The sequence below is a fragment of the Chaetodon auriga genome, chromosome 10, assembly GCF_051107435.1.
Source record: "Chaetodon auriga isolate fChaAug3 chromosome 10, fChaAug3.hap1, whole genome shotgun sequence".
NCBI lineage: Eukaryota > Metazoa > Chordata > Actinopteri > Chaetodontiformes > Chaetodontidae > Chaetodon > Chaetodon auriga.
The window spans coordinates 4,054,506-4,078,705 of record NC_135083.1 but is presented as its reverse complement, the minus strand read 5'-3'; the positions used below and the strand labels follow the sequence as shown (position 1 = coordinate 4,078,705).

General features: G+C 44.1%; 2 protein-coding genes and 1 non-coding gene across 7 annotated transcripts; 2 read left to right on the top strand and 1 right to left on the bottom strand.

Moving 5' to 3' along the window:
- The first annotated feature begins 5,692 nt into the window (after positions 1 to 5,692).
- On the top strand, positions 5,693 to 17,082 carry klhl21 (kelch-like family member 21). 2 transcript variants are annotated; one of them, XM_076741189.1, is made up of 5 exons: positions 5,693 to 5,832; positions 11,478 to 12,560; positions 13,520 to 13,925; positions 14,451 to 14,523; positions 14,783 to 17,082. In XM_076741189.1, the coding sequence occupies exons 2-5, from the start codon at positions 11,534 to 11,536 to the stop codon at positions 15,116 to 15,118; spliced, it is 1,842 nt and encodes a 613-aa protein (XP_076597304.1). In that variant the 5' UTR covers positions 5,693 to 5,832; positions 11,478 to 11,533; the 3' UTR covers positions 15,119 to 17,082. The 2 variants fall into 2 exon arrangements, with proteins under 2 accessions (XP_076597304.1, XP_076597305.1); XM_076741190.1 differs by lacking the exon at positions 5,693 to 5,832 and adding an exon at positions 10,478 to 10,818.
- zbtb48 (zinc finger and BTB domain containing 48) lies at positions 16,895 to 24,177 on the bottom strand. Of its 4 annotated transcripts, XR_013077721.1 has the most exons (12): positions 24,007 to 24,177; positions 22,313 to 23,022; positions 21,919 to 22,226; positions 21,743 to 21,848; positions 21,547 to 21,639; positions 21,367 to 21,453; positions 21,024 to 21,178; positions 20,771 to 20,907; positions 20,296 to 20,460; positions 20,085 to 20,173; positions 18,079 to 19,157; positions 16,895 to 18,029 (listed from the first exon to the last, which is right to left on the bottom strand). XR_013077721.1 is itself a non-coding variant. In XM_076741185.1 (11 exons), exons 2-11 carry the CDS (start codon positions 23,006 to 23,008, stop codon positions 18,720 to 18,722), a joined length of 2,274 nt encoding a protein of 757 aa, XP_076597300.1. In that variant the 5' UTR covers positions 23,009 to 23,022; positions 24,007 to 24,177; the 3' UTR covers positions 16,895 to 18,719. The 4 variants fall into 4 exon arrangements, 3 of the variants coding, with proteins under 3 accessions (XP_076597300.1, XP_076597301.1, XP_076597302.1); XM_076741185.1 differs by having other exon boundaries at positions 16,895 to 19,157; XM_076741186.1 differs by having other exon boundaries at positions 16,895 to 19,157; positions 22,313 to 23,019.
- trnar-ccu (transfer RNA arginine (anticodon CCU)) lies at positions 19,424 to 19,496 on the top strand. Its single transcript has one exon. It is a non-coding gene; the product is annotated as a tRNA-Arg (tRNA).
- Positions 24,178 to 24,200: the final 23 nt, after the last annotated feature.

Sequence of the window (24,200 nt, the reverse complement as noted above, 5' to 3'; positions counted from 1 at the left end):
ACAAGGGATTGATTTTGGTTGAGGGAAGACCAAGGAAGTAATTTAGCTGTTGTTGTAAGATTCCTGCTGCATGTGAATCACCCTAATTATCCTGGATAAATATATGGATGGTGGGGTCCCAGCATGACAATATCTTAAACTACCTGCGCATGCTGAATACAAATGTTCGGTTTCTGCCCTCAGGTGTATTTTGCAAGCCCTGTAGACAATCATAAATATCCTTGCACGTAAAAATAAGGAATAATAATGCAATTTTGAATGCATGAATAATAATGACTTTACAAAGAATTCATCTAAAAAAGTTTTTAACCCTTTATTTACCATGGGAAGGCGTTTGCTGACCAAGCCTGAGCAGCGTCCTGCCTCTCAGTGGGATACAGCCGAGCACAATAAAGATGAGCTTGTTCAATATTCGATGCCAAATGTTTTGCTTTTCCCCGACACCCAGATCCACAAATAAAACACCTACTTATTCCACAAGCCCAGGGTGCCTTATTATCGAGCCCTTCAAAGCTGTCACCCGTGAAGAGGCGCCAGCGTGCAACAATAAATTTGGAATTCAATTAACCAAAGCGCATCTTGACCTTTGATGTAGCACGACACGAGTGGGTTGTTAGTAACATGTGTTCTGTGACTGTGTCCAGGTACGACATGCAGAGCTGTGCACGCAGCTTACAGCTTCGTTTCCAGACACATTCGAACTTCTCCCTTCATCAGCATCCCTGCCTGTTTACCGTTTGTCTACCTCTTCTTGCTTTCTCTGCGTTATTCCAGTTCACTTCTCCGCGGCCACCCCTCTGTCTCTATTGATCAAAGTTCTTTATCAGGGCTTTCTCTCTCTCTGTCTCCAGGGAGATGTATTGACATTCAAAGCTGCAGTCTGTTATATCAATAATTTACACTGTGGCCTTAAATATACAAGAGAACAAACAACAAATGTTCATAATGGATCAGTGTTGTAGATGTAAGTGCTGTTCAGCTGATTTACAGCTGCGTGATGATTGGGTTTTATACGCTCAATGTTTATTTGGTTCTTCGCCGATAGCAAGAGATAATATGCTAATGAGACGATTGATTGATTGACTGATTGATGAATAATTCTCTTTAAAATCAACGTCAGTACATGGAGATGACTGCAGTTGTCTGAATTATTTACATCAATCCGTTTTTTCTAATGTGTAATTCATAAATGTCCCTTTCAACATTTTAACTCAATAAAGATAAAAATACATCCCAGTCATGTTAATAAAAAGAACAAATATTTATCTGGGCAAATAATCATGTTTCTGGCCATGAGATACATCAAACAGTTTGATTAAATGAGATATTTAATACAATCAGGCACTGTGTTTCAGAGAAATACTGTTTGCATGAGAGTGCATCACATTATTTATGTCGCTCCACACATACTTACACAATGGAGCAGTAATAATGAAAAAATAAGTAAAATGCACTTTAGAAAAGCAGATGTGTTGTGTGATTTGCATAGATGTAACTGAATACTTTCACCTGCTAACTGCTAATGTTGTGTAGAGATGTTAGCTAACAGAACTGATGTTAGCATGCTAACGTTACGATCCTGACAGACTGGTGAAAGAGGTAATATGAAATATGGTTGACACATTTGACCCATGTAATAATGATGGAAACTTGGGAGATTATTTGTTATTTTTCCAAAAAATAATACAATATAGCTCAAGTCACAAAATATCATCAGTAGATAACCAGGTTACGGTAGCTGACGTTAGCATAATCAGATGTTTTCCACTTAAAACTGCATGAACACTGCTCTGAAACGTGTTTCTCTGTGCATTTACATACAAATAAAGTCATATATGCATTTAAAGTTTGTCATTTTAATTTAAACAGACAGACTTTACGTTACAGCTTCCATTAATAAAGCATTTTCCAGCATTCTGAGGTTTTAATGGTGAAAATAGCTCATAGTTACTTATAACTTAGCAAGGACGTTACACACAATGTTAAATAATGCATTTACGAGTAGCTCGTGCAAACCCATCATGAAGATCAGACGCAAACTCTGAACTAAGACCTACCTACATACAGCAGACTCTGCAGTCATAGCTGGTCTGATGTAAGCAGGTCTTTCCATTACACAAATAAAGCCCTCTGTATTTATCATCTTACAGAAGCATAGTTTTGTTTACAACCAGTATGATTTATTCAGGGATACCGAGAAGCATTGTTGTGCCTTCTTTTTTCCATTATAAATTAATGAGGGGATACTAGTTATTTTCTGAAAGTTATAGGTCAACAGACGTACGTGTGGCTGTAGCATAAAAACTATAAAATGTCTCCATCTAGTGACTGAGCTGATGTAAACATTCATTTTTCTTTCTGACGTGTTTATTCTTGCAGCAGTGTGGAAACGTGGATCTCTCAGAGGAGGAGTGGTAAAATCTTTGTCTGATTAGTTTTCCAAGGTTTTTCTAATGTTTGCCGCCAATAAGGTGGGACCACAGATGAGGAGCCTGCCTCTGTTCTGACTGCAGGGTCACACAGATCATGATTTGATGCTATAACTGCTGGGAAATGTATCATTAGGGCTTTTTTAAACCTTAAAGCTGCTGTAATCAATATTTTTTCATAGTAACAAACCATCTAATGACTGTGTGAAAACTGCAAACCCTCAGATAATTGTCACCTGGCTCACCTGTGTGAAGCTTAAAAGTGTCTTTCAGCTCATTGTTTTGGTTTTACCATAACTTTACTGTCGGCAGAGCTCAGATTAGGCAGCTGTTTTCAGAAAATTAAAGCTACTGCACACTAGTGTTACATGAATGCTTGTTACTTGTAGTGATGACCCAACCCATGTATCACATGACTTTGCAGTTCCTCTTAGCTTTTAGCCTCTTTTAGCTTATTGTTTTGGTCCACCTTCAGGAAGCAGGCAACCGTTTTCAGCAGAAAAGGCTCGAAAAACTCACTTTACACAACCTTTTTGAGCATTAAACGGCATTTAGTCAAAGTTAGCATCCAGCTTGTGAACATAGTGGAACATTTAGCAGCTGCAAAAAACAGATGTTTGCCTCATGGGTTTTGTGGTGACCAAAAACAGAGTAAAAAAGAGAGTGAATATCGGACCTGCGTTCACCAGGTGGTCAGAAACACGACTTCAGATGAATGTGTGAATAGGAAATTGTTTGCTAATAAATTCAATATATCATCTGAAAAGGTGATGATAACATGTCAGTGTCTTGCTTATAGCTCGTTTCCGCTGCCCTCAATTGGCCTTAAAAATGAGTTAAAGCAGGATTGAGTTTAAGGACTGTTCAATATGTTGGGAAATAGACTTGGCAGTATCGCAGCACTCATATCTGCTCAGGAGCAATGACACCCTGGAACTTTGTCCTGGCCAAGAAATTACACAAAACCCCTTGTAAAACCATGACGTGTGATTCTCAGACTTGTTACACTCATTAAACAAATAAGACATAATGTGTTGGTGAGATTTAGAGGTGCTGGTAGGTGTATTTTGTTACCTTTAGACAGAGACAGGCTAGCTGTTCACCCCTCTTTCCGGTCTTCATGCTAAGCTAAGCTAACACCTGCTGGGTTCATAATCATGCTCCTGATGTGAGAGTGGTATTGATCTTCTCATATAACTCTTGGCAGGAAAGAAAACACATATATTTGAGGAAATGACAGTCTTAAAAACTCTATGTCTTACAACTGTATGTTTGGGCTAGAGTCTCCACTACCCCCCTGTTCTCTGTGGGGAAGAAAACCAAGTGTCATAGTCAAATTTTAATTACTAAATCTTCACTGAAGTGATGTAAAATGTCAGTATCAGTTGCCCTCTGCGAGATTTGAGCGATGTCACTGCGACCCCGTGTAGAAGATGTCCGTCAGCAGTTCCCACATCTACACTGCCTATGGGACACAATGAGGCCAGAGGAAGTTCACCAGCAGGTCACTCTTAATTGCACTGCAAAGGGTATTTCACTCCTTATTTTACATTCCAGGCCAACATCTCTTTCTTGCTTCCTCATTATCCCCCTCTGAGGGATGAGTGGCAAAGGTAGATAGATGTACAGGAGTCCCCCATGGACTGAATTTTAAGCAGCTGATTGAATTAAACATTGCGATAGCCTCAGAGGATATCCTGTGCCACTCTTCTGCTGGTTAAAACTGGTGCTAAGTGGCTGATGGATGACTTTATTCATTCATACACGAATAATCTGACGTTAAAAGCCAGTTTAACATCTTGTTATCGTTTTGTTTGTTTAGGCTGAGATAACTTTGTTTTACAAATTGTATATACAATACACTTTATGTACAAGGTTTATTTGCACAAAGATTAGGCTGTGAATACTGCTTCAAGCAAATACTTATTTTCTAAATGTGAGCAGTGGGAGAAGGAAAATGTTAATGATGCCTGGTTTTAGTTTTAATTAGAAGATGAGAGACAATGGCCAAGACTCCAAGGCATGGAGGAGGACTGGTGGGATTTCATCTTTTCAAGCTCAGAGTTTTGAAATAAGGGCTTGTCTCGCTGATCGTAAAGCGCTGTCAGCAAACACAGCATTGCTCAATAGATGTTTAGAAGAAGATGTAAATAAGGACCGCTTCATATGCATCTCTCAGTCGATCTTACTGGATCCAGGTTGCTTCTTGAAACACGTCTGTTGATGATGATTTCACACCTTTCTTTTCCCACTCTGACATGTCAGAACATCTTCCATCATCTCTGACCTGGTTTTGACCCTTTTCGTCTTATTCTTCAACACTGCCACCAGAGGTCTCCATAAAATTGGAAATGGTCCTTTAATTGCGGATGACTGAAGGGATACCTTAGATATCCATAGTTAACTACAGCAGACAGCACATCTCCAGATTAGGGAAGCAGCAGGAGTACTGGTGTAAGAAGCAGTAATGGACTGCTGTGGATAGAGGCAGCAGGTTAAAAGGCCCACCTAAAGAAAACAATAGTTGTTTAAGTGTGCACTATATTTTGAATATTTTCTGTGATTTACTGTCAGACAGGCCTTTCTGGTGGGGAACTAATGCAGTTATATTACTCTCTTCAAAGCCACCAGACTCCTTTGACAAAAACAGTCATTTTACCTCACAGATCACAGGAGCTGCTCGTTGTCTACCGCTGCCTATTTTGTTTGTGTTATTTGACCTGAAGGTGTTTGTCTGCATAATTGTTTTAGATGAGATCTGCTCAATATCTGAGTTTTAAGTATAAGTGTTTATTTTTTATTTTTTTGTCTAAAAAAAGAATGTATGTAATCACTAAATGGACAAGGTCCTATGAAAATTGGCAATCTGAGAAATAACTATTAGCTAAAGCTGTCAAAGAAATATAATTAAGTGAAATTTTGGTACTTTGAGTATTGCAGATTTTGTAGATGTTTAGTATACGTTTATAATTTTGTACTTTTACTTTACTGTGATATTGCTACTTTTACATCCGAGTTCTTCCAGTATTGATAATTATATCTGACCGAGGATTGTTGAGTGAGACTTTAGACTTTTAGACTTTAGACTGCTTCTTTATTGATCCCAATTTAGGAAAATATTTTGTTGTAGAAGCAATTAAACACACAGACAAACACAGAATGTATACTACAATTGTTTGGAAAAGTAACAAGAAAGTAACAAATGCGTGCGTGTGATTGTCTGCGTGTCTAGTGTGATATTTCCGACAGCACGTGAAGGCATCATTTATTACGGTACAGGGTATCATGGCGCAGTGGAGGCCGAAGAGATCGGCGGCATCAAACTTTCATTTCAGCTCGATTTCTAAGCTTTTAACGCGTTATACTCCATAAAATCGTAAACATCTGGCGAAGACAAATACTGGTGAGTTGATTAAAAGTGAGTCGGCCTGTTTTTGGAGCCCGTTATTTGAGCCAAGCGGAGGACAGATTGACAGCAGCACTAACGTAATATACGTTATGTCTGACAGGAAAATAACGTTACGAGCATCGTGTAAAAATGTCATTATGTTCCTCGGCGGGGTGAAATACAAAAGCTTGTTTGGTACATAGACTGCACGCTGTCATAAACATTGCTGAAATGCCTTTATAACGCTGAAATTGGCCTTCTGAAAATGAGTTGATACGTTATGTGGAAAGTTGATTAAGCTAGCTCGATAAGTTGGCGAACAGTTAGCGCACCGCCGTGTTGTTGTGTCATCAGCGTATTGAACGTGCTTTATCTTACACTGACACCTCATCTGTACGCGAGGCTTTGGGCTCAGCGTTATATCCGAGCTGTGATCCAGCATTAGTATGTCTTCAAGGCACTTTGAGGCCTGACTGTGCTCTGCGTGGCCTGAACGATGCAGATGTTTATTGTAACTTGTGGCTGTAGCTCTTGTTACAGGAGCAGAGGAATGCAGGGGCCTCGGTGTTTGAAATTATACCTGGTAGTAAAGCCTGACACATGGCGTGAAACAGGCCCTCTGCTTTGCATTAAAATTTATTCTGCCCTGCATTCCCAATGCAAGACTTATGAATCATTTGCTGCTTTAATTACTGGGCAACATCCAGACTGTAAGAGCAGTCATGAAAGTTTTACTTGATGTGGTTCACCGGCTGGTCAAGGACGCTTCAGGGAAGCACATTAGTGGAAGAAGTAGATACCTTTTACTTCAGTAAAAAGAGGGATGCAACAGCATGAAAACATCCCATAATGTCATTTCTATGCAACAGTATATTCTAAAGTGCAATACATCATATGACATTAGTAGTTTTCCTCATAAGAGTATAATCTTATCACAAGTCCTGCATACAAAACTGTACTTAAGAGATGCAGAAGTAGTAGCAGCTGAATGTACTTGAAGTATCAGAAGTGCTCATTGTGCAAAGTGTAGTACTCAGTTGTAAATGCAAAATACGCTATATTATTGGAAAATAATGATTCTAAGCTATATAATATTTGTGATAAAGTATCATATAAGCAGAATTTTAATTGCATCACACTGTATTAATCATCACTGATCATATTGTGTTAATTGATGTGCCACAAAAAAAGATGAGAAGTAACTATGGCTGTGAAAGAAATGTGTTGCAGTAAAAAAGTACAGTATTTCCCTCTCAGGTGTGGTGGAGTAGTATTAAATCATATCATATTTAAATGCTCCAGTAAACCTAAAGAATTGTACTGAAGTACAGTACTTGAGTACATGTACTCCAGCTCTGGCTGGGCAGATGCTTGCTGAGACCTCTGCTTGAACACGGTTTATTGACAGTGATTGAAACCATTATGTGATCACCAAGAGATCTACAACCAGACGTGCACTATTCAGATGAGACGCAGTGGTGTCAGCACACCGAGAACACGTCCGTTCTCACACTGTCCCCTCATCTCATCTGAGTGTCGCTGCTGTTCGTAGCCTGACGCCGGCCCTCCTCCGCGGGGAACGAGACGAGTGCGGTGTGGTTGCCTTTTTATGGCCAGGCCAGGCTCAGCTGTGGAGAACCAGGGCTTTATGTCACTCCGCTCGGATGGTTGCCTCGGCCCCAGCTGCCCGGAGGGACAGCACAGACAGCAGCTGTCTCGCTGTGGTTGTTATCCTACAGGTCCTGTTCTGGACCACATCGATCTGAGCGCTGTTGCAAAATGGTTCACCGTGTTGATGATTTGATGTCTGTATTGTTGCAGAAAAACAGCCTTGCAGGTTATATGCTGCTTTTCATGTTGCCTGTCATTACTTTGATATTCAAAGTAGCCGAAGCTGGACCCTTGCGAACTGAAATGCCAAATTTGAATAGCAAACTTTGAACGAGGTCATTCTGCAGACAGTAGAGCTGTTCTACCGCTGCGATGGCCGATACTGATGTGGCCCAAATGCAAAACAGCGCTGAAGCCTGGATGTTCGTTACCTTTGATGGTAATTGCAAGAGTGCACCAGCAAGGGGCAACGCTAGCATTCAAAGCAAGAGTAAGCAGCCACGTGGAAGCTGTTTTTGATTAACCTGTTCACTGGCACAACACAGCTCTGCTTGGACTCTTGGAGGCCACATAGTTTTGTGAGGCAGTTGTGCAGAGTCACGTTTTGCATTGAATAAACCTTTATTTTTTTTTCTAGATTTACATATTGCAAGATGGTGCTTCTTTTGTATTGTTTTGTTTTTGGGTCCCTTGAATCCTCTGCTTTGGATTTCTTGTCTTTGCATTTCACTCTTGGGATGTCAGTCTTGGTCTGTAGGTCGCTCGTCACAACACTTCGGTCCAGATTCAAATACCTCAGCAGCTTTTTACTGGATGGCTGTGATAGTTTGTCCAGACGTTCAAAGTCCACAGAGGATGAATCCTGCTTTTATGATCCCCTGACTTGAGGTTGACATTTATGGGTTTTGTGAAATGTCCCTCAGGTTCAGGTCAGAATACAGTTTGTCCAGTATTTTGCTTTATGACCGACTACCTGCAAAACGAATGACCCAGTGCTGCTGTTTGACAAACGTTAGCATAATAACATGCTAAACTAAGGTGGTAACAATGGTAAACATTTTACCTGCATGCTAGCATACTGATGTTAGCATTTAGCTTAAATCTATGCCCAGCCTGACAGGGCTGCTAGCATGTCTGTGGACTCTTAGTCTTCTTCTTTGGATGTTTCAACTCGGACTCAGTAGTTTAATTTAGTCGGCGCCTTACAGTCAAAGTAATTGCAGAGTTTCTATTTACAGTAGCTCTGATTGTTAGTCTACAAATACACTAGCAACATGGTTCCCACATCCAGGAATAGACCTACTCATGAACCATTACGAGGTATAGAACACAACATACAACATTTTGCCAGGACGTTGCAGAAATCCTCTGACTAACAGCATCGTACCTCTCTGAGTGTTTTTGTCTTGAATAGGTCATGAGTTCATCTCCAGGGCCAGACAGGCTAACACTGTTATGGCACATGATGAAAGGGGGCTGAGGGTCCCTTTCACCTGTATAGCCTGGCTGAGAGGGTCACATACAGACTGTTACACTGGTCCCTCTGTACTCATAGCAGGCAGATTGTTTCCACTCTGCTGTTTCCCTCCCTCTCACCTCCTCTTTCTCCCGACCTTTGAGAATATAAATTTCTGTCAGCTGCTCTCAGAGCTGGTTGGTAAACACATAGTTAGCTGCACAATACTCCTGACTGTTGGAGTGTTTAGTATAGTATATTCTATAATGTTTAGTAAAAGAATCAACAGCTAAAGAACAGATGGAATAGTTAAATTACTCTGTGAAAGAGCATTTTCAGTCTTTATAACAGACGGCCGTGGGAGGAGGAAGTCGTGCACCCACGAACGAGTGAAAGGAAAAGCCATTATCCCCTCTAACATAAAGACAACCACAAACACAGACGTGAGGAAGATGTGTTTTCTCAGCGCAGGCCTGGTTTCTGAGCGCCCGTCTGTCCTTCAGGACAGCACTTTGATCCCTCGCTGAGCTCCATGTGCACCGCTGCATTGTTGAACCCCCGTGTGGAATGTGTGCTAAGTCCTTTGGCCAGAGGACCAGGAGCTTCATTACAACCTTTAAACAAATCTCTGTAAGAAGATACCTGCGTATTTTGAGAGGGAGTCATCATCATCATCATCATCATCATCATCATCATCATCCAAAGATTGACAAGAATCTGAGAGGGGCCTTAATGCAGGTTCCTTTAACTTAATAGCAACTTGTATTTTAAATGTGTTTTACTGATTTTTGCTTTTTCTCCTGGTGATTCACTTCTAAAACTGAAATGTAACTGTACTGTACTGTGTGGTACTACTACTGTAGTGCCATAAACATTTCAGAAGCAGTCTAGGGTCAATGTTTAACTAATGATTCGCTAAATGAACTTGAATGGGAAGGAAAAAAATCCATCCATCCATCCATCCAAATATAAACATGTCACTGATTTCAACATCTATGACTGGGGCTGCAACTACCAGTTGTTTTTGTTATCGATTAACATTCACATTATTTGCTTGATTAATCATGTGGTCAATAAGATGTCAGAAAGTAGTGTAAAATCAGTGTTTTCCACAGTACAATATGACGCACTGAAATCCTTTTTTTGGTCTGACTATCAGTCCAAAACTTCAGACTATTCAGCTGCAGCTGTTTGTATAATTAACGATTTTCACAGCTACGTCTTCAGCAGCACAAAACCTGAAGCTCCAGTTTGGGTTGATGTAAAACAGAAAAGCAGCAGATCATGGCTCAGATTGGTGGCTGTTTTCTGTAGGTGTGAGATCTTTCAGTCTGTCGACGGATCGGCCGTCATGGTCCCATTTGAGGTCGTAAAACAAAAACATGGAAGAAACTGGATTTATTCTGCGTGTGCTGTCCCAGGACAGTGAACCCGGCAGGCGGCTGTGAATGTAAATACATCGTTCATTTTAACGTGTCGATAGATGTATGTTTTTGACAGCCGATCCGCCTCTTGTCCTGTTTGTCCGCTGTGATTGGAGCAGGACTGCGGCGAGCTGATTGCAGAATATTGTGACAGGAAGCTCTGTGTTTTGGTCTGTTGCTGCGTTGATGGTGGAGGAGGCCCGGGCTCAGCTGGCTCCCCTCTCAAAGACCACTTACTTACGCTGCCTGACCACAGAGACATACCAGTGGGGGGGGTTATACTCCCCCCACAGCGGCAGCCCACGGCATGTTAGGTGTTCTCCTCAAACCCCCCCCCCCCGCCTGGAAATGGACACTGCTGGTGTATTTATAGCCCCTGAGCACAAGCGAGCTCTCTTTCTTAAACACGAGTGAGGAGCTGGTCGTGTTCAGCTGAGCTTCGCTGTCGTATGTTCTCGACTGTCGATCGCTGTCGTTTGTTTGTGAGCTGTACCTGGAAGGCCTCATCAGGTAGGGAAAGAACAGCTTGGATTTATTTCAAATGTTTTCATTTATTTGGATCAGTGGCCTTTTTCATGGATCACATGTTTGGTTTTATAGTTTCCAAAACTGTGAAATTAACTGAGGGAAATTCATTCGTGTGTTTGTTCTTATTTTGACACTGAGGTTGTAAAAAATGTAAATTCACATGTTTCTTTGGCGTTTGATGTTTGTCAGGAGCTGAACTAAGACACAAGCCGTGTCTCAATTCTTTCACCATCACAGACCACTGAGCGCAGATTCGTGTTTCAGAAGAGGATCCACGATTAGTCAGACGTCAAGAAGATTATTCAGCAACTGCTTTATTAACCCTTTAATATTTGAGTCGTTTTTCAAGTGATTGTGAGGATTTGCTGGTTTTCTTGGTCTTCAGTGATTGTCAATACGTTATCTTTGGATTTTGGACTGTTGCTCAGTCAAAACAAGCAGTTTGAAGATGTCGACTTTGCCTTCAAAAAACAATTTTTCACTATATTTTGACGTTTTATAGACAGAACAACCCAATTATGACTCAATTACTCCATTAATCGAGATACAGTAAAGGTCCCTGGTTGCAGCCCCAGCGTGGTCTGTAACATGTAAAGCTTTGATACCACATCTGATGTATGTTTCTGGTTTTTCTCTTCCAGATGAAAACAGCGTTCTGAGCACAACCACCGGAAACTGAGACACCCAGAGCGGAGAGATGGAAAAGCCAGTCTTGCAGACACAACCGTCCACCCTGCCTTTTTTCGACACGGCCCATGCCTTCAACCTGCTGCGGGGAATCCACGAGCTCCGCGCCGAACGCAAGTTTTTCGATGTGACTTTGTGTGCAGAGGGCCGCGAGTTCCACTGTCACCGCACAGTGTTGGCCGCTGCCAGTACCTACTTCCGGGCTATGTTCGCGGGAACCTTAAGGGAGAGTGTTATGGACCGGGTGGTTCTACACGAGGTGTCAGCTGAGCTTTTAGGCCTGCTGGTGGACTTCTGCTACACGGGACGGGTCACCGTCACTCAGGATAACGTGGACGTCCTTCTGAAGACGGCCGATCTGTTCCAGTTCCCGTCCGTCAAAGAGGCCTGCTGCGCTTTTCTGGAGCAGCGGCTGGATGTGTCCAACTGCTTAGAGATCCAGGACTTCGCAGAGGCCTACGCCTGCAGAGAGCTAGCGGCCAGCGCTCGCCGCTATGTCCTAAAAAACATAATGGAGCTGGCCAAGGGGACGGACTTTGAGCGGCTGCCTTGGAAACGCCTCCTGGAGTTTGTGTCAGACGATGAGCTTTGCGTGGACAAGGAGGAGACGGTTTACCAAATTGCGGTGCGCTGGGTGAAGGCCGATCTCCAGCGGAGGCTGCACTACTGGCCCGAGCTCCTCCAGCAGGTCCGACTCCCCTTCGTCCGGAGGTTCTTTCTGTTGGCGCACGTGGAGAGCGACCCGCTTGTCTACCTTTCGCCCACCTGCCTCCGCATGGTGAACGAAGCTCGCAGCTTCCAGTCCTGTGAGTACGACCGCCACGACAGGCCCTGCCACCGTATGCGGCCACGGCCATCAACAGGATTGGCAGAAATCCTGGTGGTGGTGGGAGGCTGCGACCAGGACTGCGATGAGCTGGTCACAGTGGACTGTTACAACCCGCAGACCGGACAGTGGCGCTACCTGGCTGAGTTCCCTGACCACCTCGGCGGAGGCTACAGCATTGCTGCCCTCGGGAATGATATGTATGTCTCAGGTGAGACGTTCACACAACTTTCCACACACCAGATATTTTGTGTCAGAGGCCATTGGCAAATCTTTGAAATGCATAAAGATGTACTCCATCATACAGTGGGTGGAGTAAACTGTCCGTCACTCACACATTCAGCCTGAAATGAAAATGGTTCCATCAGGTTCTTGTCTACTGAAGTTCAGTTTACAGACAGCGTGCAGCGTGTGAAGCTCCAGTCGGTAGATTTCCATTCCCGCTCCCTCATCTTATGAAATGGCTGTCAGGCTGTGCTTATAAATAAACTGCATGCTGTTTGGCTGGTGGCTCCATGTGTGAGCAAGGCACAGCGAGGCAGGACGCGGTGTGCTGCCAGCATAGCCGTGGTGTTGTCACCATCATCTTCTTCATTAGCGATGGACTGGCCCATCCTGGCCAGGATCATCCCAGACCTTCACTCAGAGCTCGTGTCTCCTGTTTGACGTTGGCGGCGGCTGTAAATTTAGCAGCGTTAGCTCACACCTTCGATGACAGAAATAACAGCAGAATATGATTGCATAATGCTGACAGGCGGATTTAGATGTCATACCTTTGGATGGAGTTTCTTTCAAATAACATTGGTGATATCGTTTATGTATTTGGTGTCAGTGTTAAATGTGTTGAATATGAATGAAAATTTGATTTTGTACTAATATGTGAAGACGGAGCTAATATTGATTCATTCTGCTGTGGAAAGACGATGAAATTTCCCATCTAGCTCTTAAAATGCCTTAAATGTGATTGTGGAGAGAAACCGTGATGACAGTGAACTCAGCACTGTTGTGTATTTTATTACCTGTAGGACTGAAGTGAATCCACACACACAAACCAAAGCTGCTGTTTTGCTTTGTGTGACATCTTATTGTGCTCCATGACGTTAAGCAAGTAAGCAAATAGAAATCCTTGATATTCATTAACAGCTGAGACAACCTGTCTTTCTCCTCCAGGCGGCTCTGACGGCTCTCGCCTCTATGACGGCGTGTGGCGCTACAACTCCAGTGTCAACGAGTGGACCGAGGTGTCGCCCATGCTGAAGGCCCGCGAGTACCACAGCTCCTGCGTGCTGAAAGGTCAGCTGTACGTGGTGGCGTCGGACAGCACCGAGCGCTACGATCACGCCCTGGACTGCTGGGAGGCCCTACCGCCCATGCTGCACCCCATGGACAACTGCTCCACCACCACCTGCAGCGGGCGCCTGTACGCCATAGGCTCTCTGACCGGGGAGGACACCATGGCCATCCAGAGCTACGATGCAGACACCAACCGCTGGGCCATGGTCAGCTGTGGGCAGCTGCCCCCGTGGTCGTTCACGCCGAAAACCGTGACCCTCAAAAGCCTCATTTACTTTGTCAGGTCAGTTACATATCCCACCACGTCTGACAGGAGGAGAATCAGCTCCTGAAAAGTAACCCGTGTACTCAGTATAAACACCTGTGGTGGAAAGTCACAAGCACGTTTACTCCAGCAGTGTACTGAAAGACAGATTGGTACTTTACTTATTTTATGCTGCTTTATACCTCCATTCCACAACATTTGGAGATTTTAATACGTTCCTCTCACATTAATTGTCTCCCGACGACCATCACCATCGATCTACCATCATGGTAGATTAATCTAAACTGTCATTCTGCCGCTCTGCCACATGGGTGCGCCACTGCACTCACGTCTTCATCATGTTACAGCACAGACCGTCCTCGGTGGAAATGACATCTTTCTTCATAAATCTGTTGGTTATAAACAAACTTACATTTGGAATACTTGAAAGGCCAGAAAGAAGCATTTGTTTGTGACACATCGGTGTCGATAAAGTTAGCTTGAATGCATGTGAAGCAATGACTGTGTTGGCAGCAGCTTGACTGTGTGTGTTTCTATTCGCAGGGATGACTCAGCGGAGGTTGATGTTTATAATCCTCAAAAGAACGAGTGGGACAAGATTAGTCCGATGACCCAGGTTTGTATTTCATCCGACTCTTGTCTGCCAGCGCGTTTTATTAGCGCTCACTTGTGATCTGTGATAGTTGTGACCTACAGAACCGTAAACAGGTGCTGACAGCGCTGCAGTGAAGCCAAAGCTGAGGGTGAAAACTGCTGGTTTTAAAACTGCAATCCATCGCTAGTTGACTTTATGTTTCTGAATACAGGAAAGATGATGGATAAATGATACCAGTACGACTACTTTCAAGCTTTCTTAATCTCATTTCTGTACCCAGGTCCATGTTGGAGGCAGCGTGGCGGTCCTGGGCGGTAAATTATACGTGTCTGGTGGTTACGACAACACGTTTGAGCTGTCAGATGTGGTGGAGGCCTACGACCCCGCCACCCGCACGTGGACTCTGGCTGGACGACTACCTCAGCCGACCTTCTGGCACGGCAGCGTCAGCATATTCCGCCAGTTCATGCCCCTGGTGTCCAGCGCGTTCGAAGCTACTGACGTACCCGAGTCCAACGCCATCCACCTGCACCGGCACCAGCGTCACCAAGCGCTCCACAACCTCAACAACAATCTCAACCAAAACCAGAACCAGGATGTGAACCCAGCGCACTGAGTGTGGAGCTAGAATTTGTGTTTTTCGGTCTGTTCTCCCTCTTTGTGCCATGAGTAGTTTACCTCATCACAATGCTGAAGCGGTTTAAGGCAGCAGAGAAGACTGAGCGTGTACAAAGTAGTCTGAGCTCCTTCTAATCCACTGGACTGCCAAGCTGTCACACTGATAATTACTCACGTCTGTTGACTGGATGAATCACAAAAAGGTCTGGTGTTCTTAGCCCCATCTGGTCTCACTGTGTGGGAAACAGGACCGGATGGATCTCATACAGAAGTTCAGGGAAGCGGCCTTTTATGCTCTTAATGGAAGGTGGGGAAGTTAACAAACAGGTCGAGTTATTCTCGATCAGAGCTAGTTCATACGGCCTGTTGTCCGATCATGATGGAAATCCAAAGGCAAAGGGACAAGCCAGCCTTCACAATGGGGGAGGTAATGATGTCATGTAAATATGAGGGTAACCTCACCTCTGCACAGCTGAATAATCCCGAGCTGAGTGTGAGACTGTTGGAAAATGACAAATTATCTGAAGATTCCTCCCTGCAAGGCTTTTCCCTTCTAAAACTAAAATATACTGTGCATAAAACATTATCATCATCTTTGTGTTTTGTGGTTTTCATCTTCTTTGCCTCATTCTGGTGCATCAAACTCTGATGGGCTTGTTGCTGCCCCCATGTGGCCAGAGAGCAGACAACACCCACTGCAGCACTACAAGCCCATTCTACTGGCTAACGTCCCCACCTTCAAGCTGCTTCCCTGAGCTTTTCTATCAGACTGTGTCCCACACAGTGGACGCAGCAGCCCCCAGCATGGACGTCTGTGTTAGCAGTCAGCTTCAGTGGAAAACAGTAGATTTAAGCTTGAAATGCTTGAAGGGAAACTTCACTGATTTTACTCATCAAAGTCCGTGAGGAGGTCTTCAGGTTCGGCTGCATGTGTGAAAAATGTTTGTGGGAAAAAAAAAAGCTTTTTGTGGCTCCAGAGGAAGCCGCATGAAGTCTGCTGAATTGCTTTGAGTGGCAATCAATGCATTGTGGGTAATGTAGGAACAGTAGGAAAAGAAAGACGATCTCTGGTTCTGCTGCTTTGGTTTTGACGCACCGTCAGTGTGACGGTGTTGTAGATGGAGGTGGAGTACTCTTCACTGTTCGTAGCCCTGAATATTTGGTCAGAAACAGCAATAATCTGTTTACATTCCAAAAATGGCACCATTCACAGTTTATATGGAGCACTGAAGAGACGAAGAGGAGGGCTGAAAGATCTTGTACTCGAAGGTGTGCTGAGTCATCTTCTGTCATCGTCGTAAAACTTCAGGCTGCATGCGACGTTAGCTTGTGCTGGGTTGTGATAATTATGCTGCACGCCGTCTCCTCGTGTCACTCCTGACCCATAAACTGGGCCTTATAACCACCAGTCAGACGTGCATGAATTTCTTTAGAAAACAAAATGTATTTACGGATGTTTTGTATATTTATTTATGATATACTGTATTTGTGCTGCGGCTGCTTAAGATGTCCCCGCCGATCAGTCAACACTAAAACGCTAAATGTTGGTCACAACTGGAAGTGCAAAAATATCTCAACTTGTTCTGATGTAGAGCTACCTTTGCTTTAATGGTAAATGTATTTTTGAGTGTTTTTCATGTCAGTGCATCCTTGTTTTCTTAGTTCTCGTACGAGTTTGTGACGTCGAAACGGTTTTGTAAATACAGTATATTCTTAAGCTTCCGTACTGTGTTTGTAGAATGTTTACAGTGTTTAGCATCAATGAAACTGCAGGCAGGTCTGAGAGTTTATTTTGCTGAGTCACATTTGATGAGCTGTTAGCAGGTTGCTAATATATTTCTTATAAACAGTGGACAGTAGTTTTGGCTGAGTGTGAAAAGACAAATGCGTTAAGTTTTTTACAGACAGCGAGAGTGAGTTAATGTGTTCACTTATAAAGCTGGATATTTTAACAGAAAATCATTCACCTGTGTAGTGTCGTAATTCCGAGTAAGGATGTTCTGATAACTGCAAACAGTGTGCGTTTCTCACGGTCTCTGTGTGCCGAGGACATTAGAAATGAGACAGAGCAACAGACTGTATGTCATTTCTGCCACTAGGGGTCTCTCAATCATAACAGGAAGAAGAGACGGAGAAATACTGAGGGATCATGGGAGTTAAATTACCATTAGAGTAGCTAGCTGCTTAGCTCATCGACATCCTTTGAACATCAGTGGAAACATTTGGGATAATTTAAGTACACAACTTAAATATATATAACATAAGTTTTGTCGTTTTTACACATTTTAATGCGTAATTGTTACATACTGTATTTTTAAAGGTGCATCATTTTCTTGTCAACAAACAAAGCTTAAATCTACATTCAGTGATTCTCACCAAAACACGTTGTGTGCATCCTCAAGATCAACAAACATGCCGATTCATTTCCTTTTGTGTAAAATGATTTGAAAAATATCGTCACCCGTGTTGGCATACTGGCGGTCCTCATCGCTGCTTCTGCAGAGCTCATGTTCACGTCATCGTCACTGCTATCAGCCAAACAACATGAGACTGTTCGCCCGCGTCCTCGATTGCATGCACTTCATGAACGAAACCCACACATAAAAACATCACTTCACACTTCTGCTTGTGGTCAGAGGATCACAGGGCACCTTTAAACCAGAGTTTGACAGAGAAAACATTCAGCATACTGTATATCTGGCCTGATGAGAGCTGTCCTTGCTTCAGCTCTGCGGACATGGGAACATCCACCTTAAAGCAAACTGCTGACATTCTGGGAAATATTTGCTTTCTCACCAGGAGATGAGAACATTGATACCACTCTCACATCTGTACAGTAGATATGAAGCTGCAGCCAGCAGACGGCTAGCTTAGCTTAGTACAAAGACAAGAAACCGGACAACCAGCACCTGGAAACGTCAGGAAGTTACCGCTGGTGGTCAAGAAGTAGTCCGGCACCTCCATAAAACGGAAGTTATCGTTTTTAAACTTTGGTTTTTGTGCAGACTAAACAAACGAAATATAAAAAGTTAATTAAGGCGCTTCAGAGGTGCTGAAAGGGAGACTTTGTTATCATTTCACAGAGCCAGGCAGGCAGTTCTGGTGCTAAGCTAATCTAAGCAGCTTCTGGCTGTAGCTTTGTATTTAATGGCCAGATGTCAGAATGGTGACGATCTTCTCATCTGACTAAGTGTATTTTCCAAAACGCCAAACTATTCTTTTAATGCCTCCAGTAAGAAGAATGAAAACCACTGAAGATCATGTATTAATTACTGATTTCCCAGAGTGCAGCTGCACGAGGCACACTGATGAAAAGAGGCTTCATAAAACAAGTATTTCACATTCAAGCAGCCTTCACAAGCGTGCAGTTCACTCACTGTGTTAACTATTGAAAGCATGACGGTTACTTGCTGCTGTCCTCTTGCAAGTCTACAAACTCAACAGGAGCTGACCTGTTTGCAGGTTATCTTCCAGTCTATGGTTTCAGGCTGTGTCTCTTCCTCCCTTCTGGCACATTTAAGTTCTTCTCCTTTAATAAGTGTTTTTCTCAGAGACCTTCGTTCTGAGCTGGCTGCACACAGTCTCTGGTCTCTCAGTCCTCAGGTCTTACTCTCCGACACGTTCTCAACGATTCCCTCCATGTCCATCGAGGACTCGTAGGCCTCAGTGACCAGCTGCGACTGCTGCAAGACTTCAGGCACAGAGAAACTCTCTGCTGCCTCGACATGTCCCAGGTTCTGGTCAGACGCCACCTCCTCCATCGCGGCGGCGCTCGACTCGATCACCACCCTCACTATGCAGCTCGAACCGAGGCCAGGCCCGGAGTCGGGCTCTGGGTGTGCGGATTCCTGGACGACGGTGGTCTCTGGGCCGTAATCTGTCTCCTCTGCGATCAGCGAGGCTTCAACCGCTTCGGTTGCTTCGTTCTCAGTAGGGCTTCTGTCCACGTCCTGCACTATCACGTTCCTCAGCTTCCTCTGCCGGGGGTTGTAGTTCTCAGTGCGTTTGTGGATTTGAATGTGTCTTCGCAAGTGTGCCTGGGAGAGAAAGCATGAAGAGATGTGAGGGCAGTGCAATGAGATAAGGAGGTAAAAACAGTATTCAGTAGATCTCAAACAATCAAATAATCAATCAAATGTGTTGATAAGTTCCAGCTTCTCAAATATGAGGATTTAACAGGCAGTAGTCACACATTCAGGCACATTCTCTGATGTTTCGTCACACAAAGGCTGCCGTCCCCGGCCATAGAAACGAGGCTCAGAAAGGATTACGGCATGAAAAGCATCAAAAGAGACCTGCAGCAGCCTCAGTGGCCTAATGGATAAGGCACTGGCCTCCTAAGCCAGGGATTGTGGGTTCGAGTCCCATCTGAGGTGTGTAGCAGAGTGGCGCAGAGGAAGCGTGCTGGGCCCATAACCCAGAGGTCGATGGATCGAAACCATCCTCTGCTATGGTGCAGTTTTACACTGAGATGTCGTTGGACTGCAGAACGAGTCATTTGAAGACATTACTTCAACAGGTCAATAACATGCAGCCCTGATATCCTCCACGTCAAACCTTTTGTGGTTCCACAGGGAGCCGTGCCAAGTCTGCCTCAAGTGATGTCACTTGGGTCTGAAGGCTTCAAGTTTGGAAGTGAAAAAGATCTGATGGTGTGGTGTTAGAGAGACGTGAGCTCACCATTCCTCTGTAGCTAATGGCTACTAGCATAACACAATCTAATCTCTGACCAACTGACATGGAAGAAGAATGTGTGGACTAAAAAAGACAGTGTTATGGGGAACTCATAATAAAGCCTTGCTGTGCGCTAACATGTGGATCTGACTAACGTTCATCCTCTACAAACAAACAACATGAAGACGTCTTCTTGGGCTTTACGTAACTGTGATGTGTTCCAGAAAGCAACAGGCACATTCACCAACAATGGAAATACCCGCTAGGTGCAGCACCACAGGTGAGCTTACCTGCCGAGTGAACTTGTAGCCGCAGTCTATACACTCAAACTTCCTCATGCCCTTATGGCGACGCAGATGAACACGAAGTTGCTCCTTCGCTGGTGAAGGCAAAAACCACGAGAAGAATGAACCCTTAACTTACTCACAAAAGATGTCGGCTGACAGTGAGAGTAAACTGGGTAAACTGCAGTTTATGTTGTATTACTGCGGTACCTCTTACCTTTGAAGGTTTTGCCACATATGTGACAGCAGTGGGGACGGCCTTCCTCGTGCTTGCTGGCCTTGTGGCGGACGAGGGCGCCTTTCTCTGTGAAGCGCTGCTCACAAACATCGCAGCTAAAAGGACGCTCACCGGTGTGTGTCCGGTTGTGTTTATCTAGACTGGCTGGAGTTAAAGACAAAGTCAGTAATACAATAGACACTCTGCCATTAACCCCATTGTATGACATCATGTGAGCCTTCGTCATGCCAACAAAACAAAACCGTCAAAACCACACACATCGTCACTGCCTGTGGATGTCTATACGCAGCCATGAACTAACTTCCTGTTGCACTGGCATGAATGTGTCTCTTTCACCTCACACACCGTCTTTGCATCATGTCTCTCCCTCTGCACCCCCTTCAGCTCTCTGATCTACCCAGCAGTGATGAAGACAGTGATGAAGACGGCAGCAGACCAGAAGGAGAGCCGTTACCTTGCGTCCTGAAGGTTTTGCCGCAGAGGTGACACTGGTACGGCCTCTCACCGCTGTGTATGCGCAGATGCATGTTTAGGTTGTTCTTCTGGGAGAACGCATGGCCACACAGGTTACATACAAAAGGGCGCTCGTTTCTGTAAAGCAGAACAAATAATAATAATAATGATCTGCACAAATGCATTCACAGTTTTCCTGAAAACTGATCTCCCAATGCACAGGTACCCATATCAAACCAGTGCTGTTCCACTACCTGTGAATGGCTTTGATATGCATCTGCAAGCCGTTTCGACTGGAGGCTCGATGGCCACACTCCTCACACACAAACGGCTTTTCGCCTCGATGTTTGGCTGCTTCGTGCACACGCAGCTCTGTCCGAGTTAAGAAGGTTTTGGGACACTGGGGACACTAAAAAGTAGAAAGTGTAGCAGAATCAGAAGTACGGGTTTATAAATTCAACGCAAAAGAGACTCTTCATGAAAATATATGGACAAAAGTGTGAAACCTTAAGCTTGAAAACACAATTTAAACCATGAAATCTTCATTTACTGGATCACAACTCAGTCAACGTGTCTTTGAAAGAGAAGAGATCTTACTGCGTGTGGTTTGGGATAACCGTGAACCTTCATCATGTGAATCGTCAAGTTTTTCTTGTGCATAAACTGTTCAGCACAGGTTGAACACTGAAAGAAAAAAGACGTTAATGAAGATATTTCTAAAAACTGCTGACGGGCTAAATTAATTCTGTGCTATCGTCTGCGTTCATCAGGCTGCACCTTGTGGGGCATGTCTCCGGTGTGGGAGACGACGTGCAGACGAAGCTCTTCTTTTCCATTAAATGTTGAGGAGCACGTCAGGCAGGTGTACGTCTGCAGTTTTAAAACAGAACAAACGCTGGTGATTCTGGGGTCTTCATTGATGTTGAGGACAGATTTCACCGGCAGCAAAGCGAACACCTGGTTTCTCACTCACCTGTACTCGAGCACAGTCTCTGATCTCGTGTATCAAAAGATTCTCCTTCCTGAAGTACCTCTTTCCACATTTCAGGCAGCCAAAGGGCCTCTCCCCTGTATGCCGCCTGTGAAGAACACTCATTAGTGGACATTCTTTCAACCGTACTTTGGAGGAAAAATACTGAAGTTGTTTACCTGTTGTGGACTTTGAGGTAGTATTTGCTCTTGAAGGATTTGTCACAGATGGGACACTGCACAGAGTCCTTCTTGGACTCTCCTTCCACAGCCTCGCCGTTCTCCTTCTTGTCTGTTTTACAGACGGCTTTGCGCCTCCTTGCAGTTGATGAGGATGGAGATGAGGAGCTGGGCTCGGCGATGGGCACGTACTCCTCATCTGTGTCCTCAGTGATCCCCTCTAAATCCCCCCCGTCGTCATCTTCTTCTACTCCCTCGATTACCTGGCTAACACCATTGTCATTACTGCCAATCTGCAGCTCAGCTCCCTGCAGACAGCACAAGTCGGGTGTAATAAAAGCCTCCATATTCATCTTTAAAATCACCATCATCATTATTTGCACATGCATTCTACCTCAGTTTCACCAGGTGGCTGATCTGGGCTCTGGTTCTCCACAACATCTCCACTTTCCCTCTGCGTAGGAATCGGTGGAGGCCTCTTGCTGGATTTTTCAGGGGCTGGAAAATCAGTGGTGGGGCTTTCATCAGTCACCAGCCGCCTGGGACCCTTCACAACACGACCAGAGCGGGTGGTGGTGGTGGCAGCCATGCTAAAATTGGCTGTGGCGAGATCAAAGATGGACTCATCTTTTGTGACCGTACTCAAGTTCTCTTCCTTGACTGGACAAGCTGTGTCTGATGTAGACTTTCTAGGTCGGCCTCTTTTCCGCTTGAAAGGTGCAGGATCCTCAGAGGCTTCTTTGAACTGCCGACAGAGGGCGAGGGCTTCTGGCACACACAGGCTGGCTGCTGCATGCTCCACCTTGTCCAGGTTGTCGGGATCCAGCTTCAGCTCTCCGGTGTAGACAAAGTTCAGCAGCAGCTCCAGGCCATCTTTGGGGCACTCCTGAAGGCAGAACTCCATGCATGAGGCAGCGGGCATGTTGGACTGTTGGAAGAGTTCACTGAAACAGGCGAGGATGTTGCGATGGGCCAGGTAGACCACCCCACCACCCACGTTCAAGACTGCATCACAAAACCTCCCTACTGCCCTCTGCTGGTTCAGGGTGGACAGGACACGCTGTGCATGGTTGCTCTCTGCTGCAGGCATCCCTCTGCTTTCTGCTGCAGGACACACAGCAACATTACACTGTATGTAAATAAAGTGACTGATGACATTACCCACATAATGTTCCCTCCAGAACCATCCTGCTATTCATAACCCTGAATACACAGTTCGACAATATGCACACCAGGGCTGCAACTAACATTTTTTTTTTTTATCATTGCTTAATTTGTTTATTCTCTCAAACAATCATTTTGTCTATAAAATTTCAGAAAATAGAGAAAATCATAATGTTGTTCACTATGTTAGCTGTACGTTGGCTCGCTGTTCTTTCAGCTGTATGTCCGCTGCATGTCTATCCTCCTGCAGCTTACACAATTAGCCAATTAACGGATCAGCGAATCAATAAAAGATTAATCAGCAGCTATTCTGATAATCAACTAATTGCTTAAGTGATTTTTTAAAGCAAAGATGTCAACAAACACTGGCTCCAGCTTCTCAAGTGTGAGGATTTGCAGCTTTAATTTGTCTTATCTGATAGAGATCTTTGAGTTTTGAGCTCATGGTCAGATAAAAGAAGCAATTTGAGATTGTAATGAACATATTTCCCTGTTTTCTTACATTTTTTGGCCAAACAATGAATCAAAAAGTAATTGGCAGGTTAATCAACAATGAAAATCAGCCTATGCAATTATATTGAGTCACGTGTTTAAACATACTTGACCAATAAAGCTGTTTCTGATCATTTCACAACTATGTGTTGAATCTTTAAGAGAGCTTGATATCTCTTACATCGGGTTAAGTCATCCACTTCTTGAAAATTTAGCAGACTGAGTTACACTTGTGCCATGATAGCTACCACCTTAAATATGTTAAATTATTACAATAAAACACTTTCATGTACATTTTCCGGTTAGGATCATATTTCTACTGTTGAGACTGCTTTTCTCTAAATTATTGCAAACCCCTGGCTACCTGCGCACCTCGACGTTTATCTCCTAGCACATATTTTAAGACGCTCCCTTAGCATGATCCGTACGCACCCGACAGCTGCTTTTTGAGACTCACATCTGCACCATCGATGAAAGATGATTATTCCCTCTTATTTGCTGAGGAGCTGCACTCGCTTTGGATCTACTGTAAATAGTTTGGAAACGTAGCAAAGACGCTAACGTTACATGTACCTTCTTTTCGTTTCTTGTAGGCCCCTAAAAACTGCAAAAGGAAGAGGATGTGA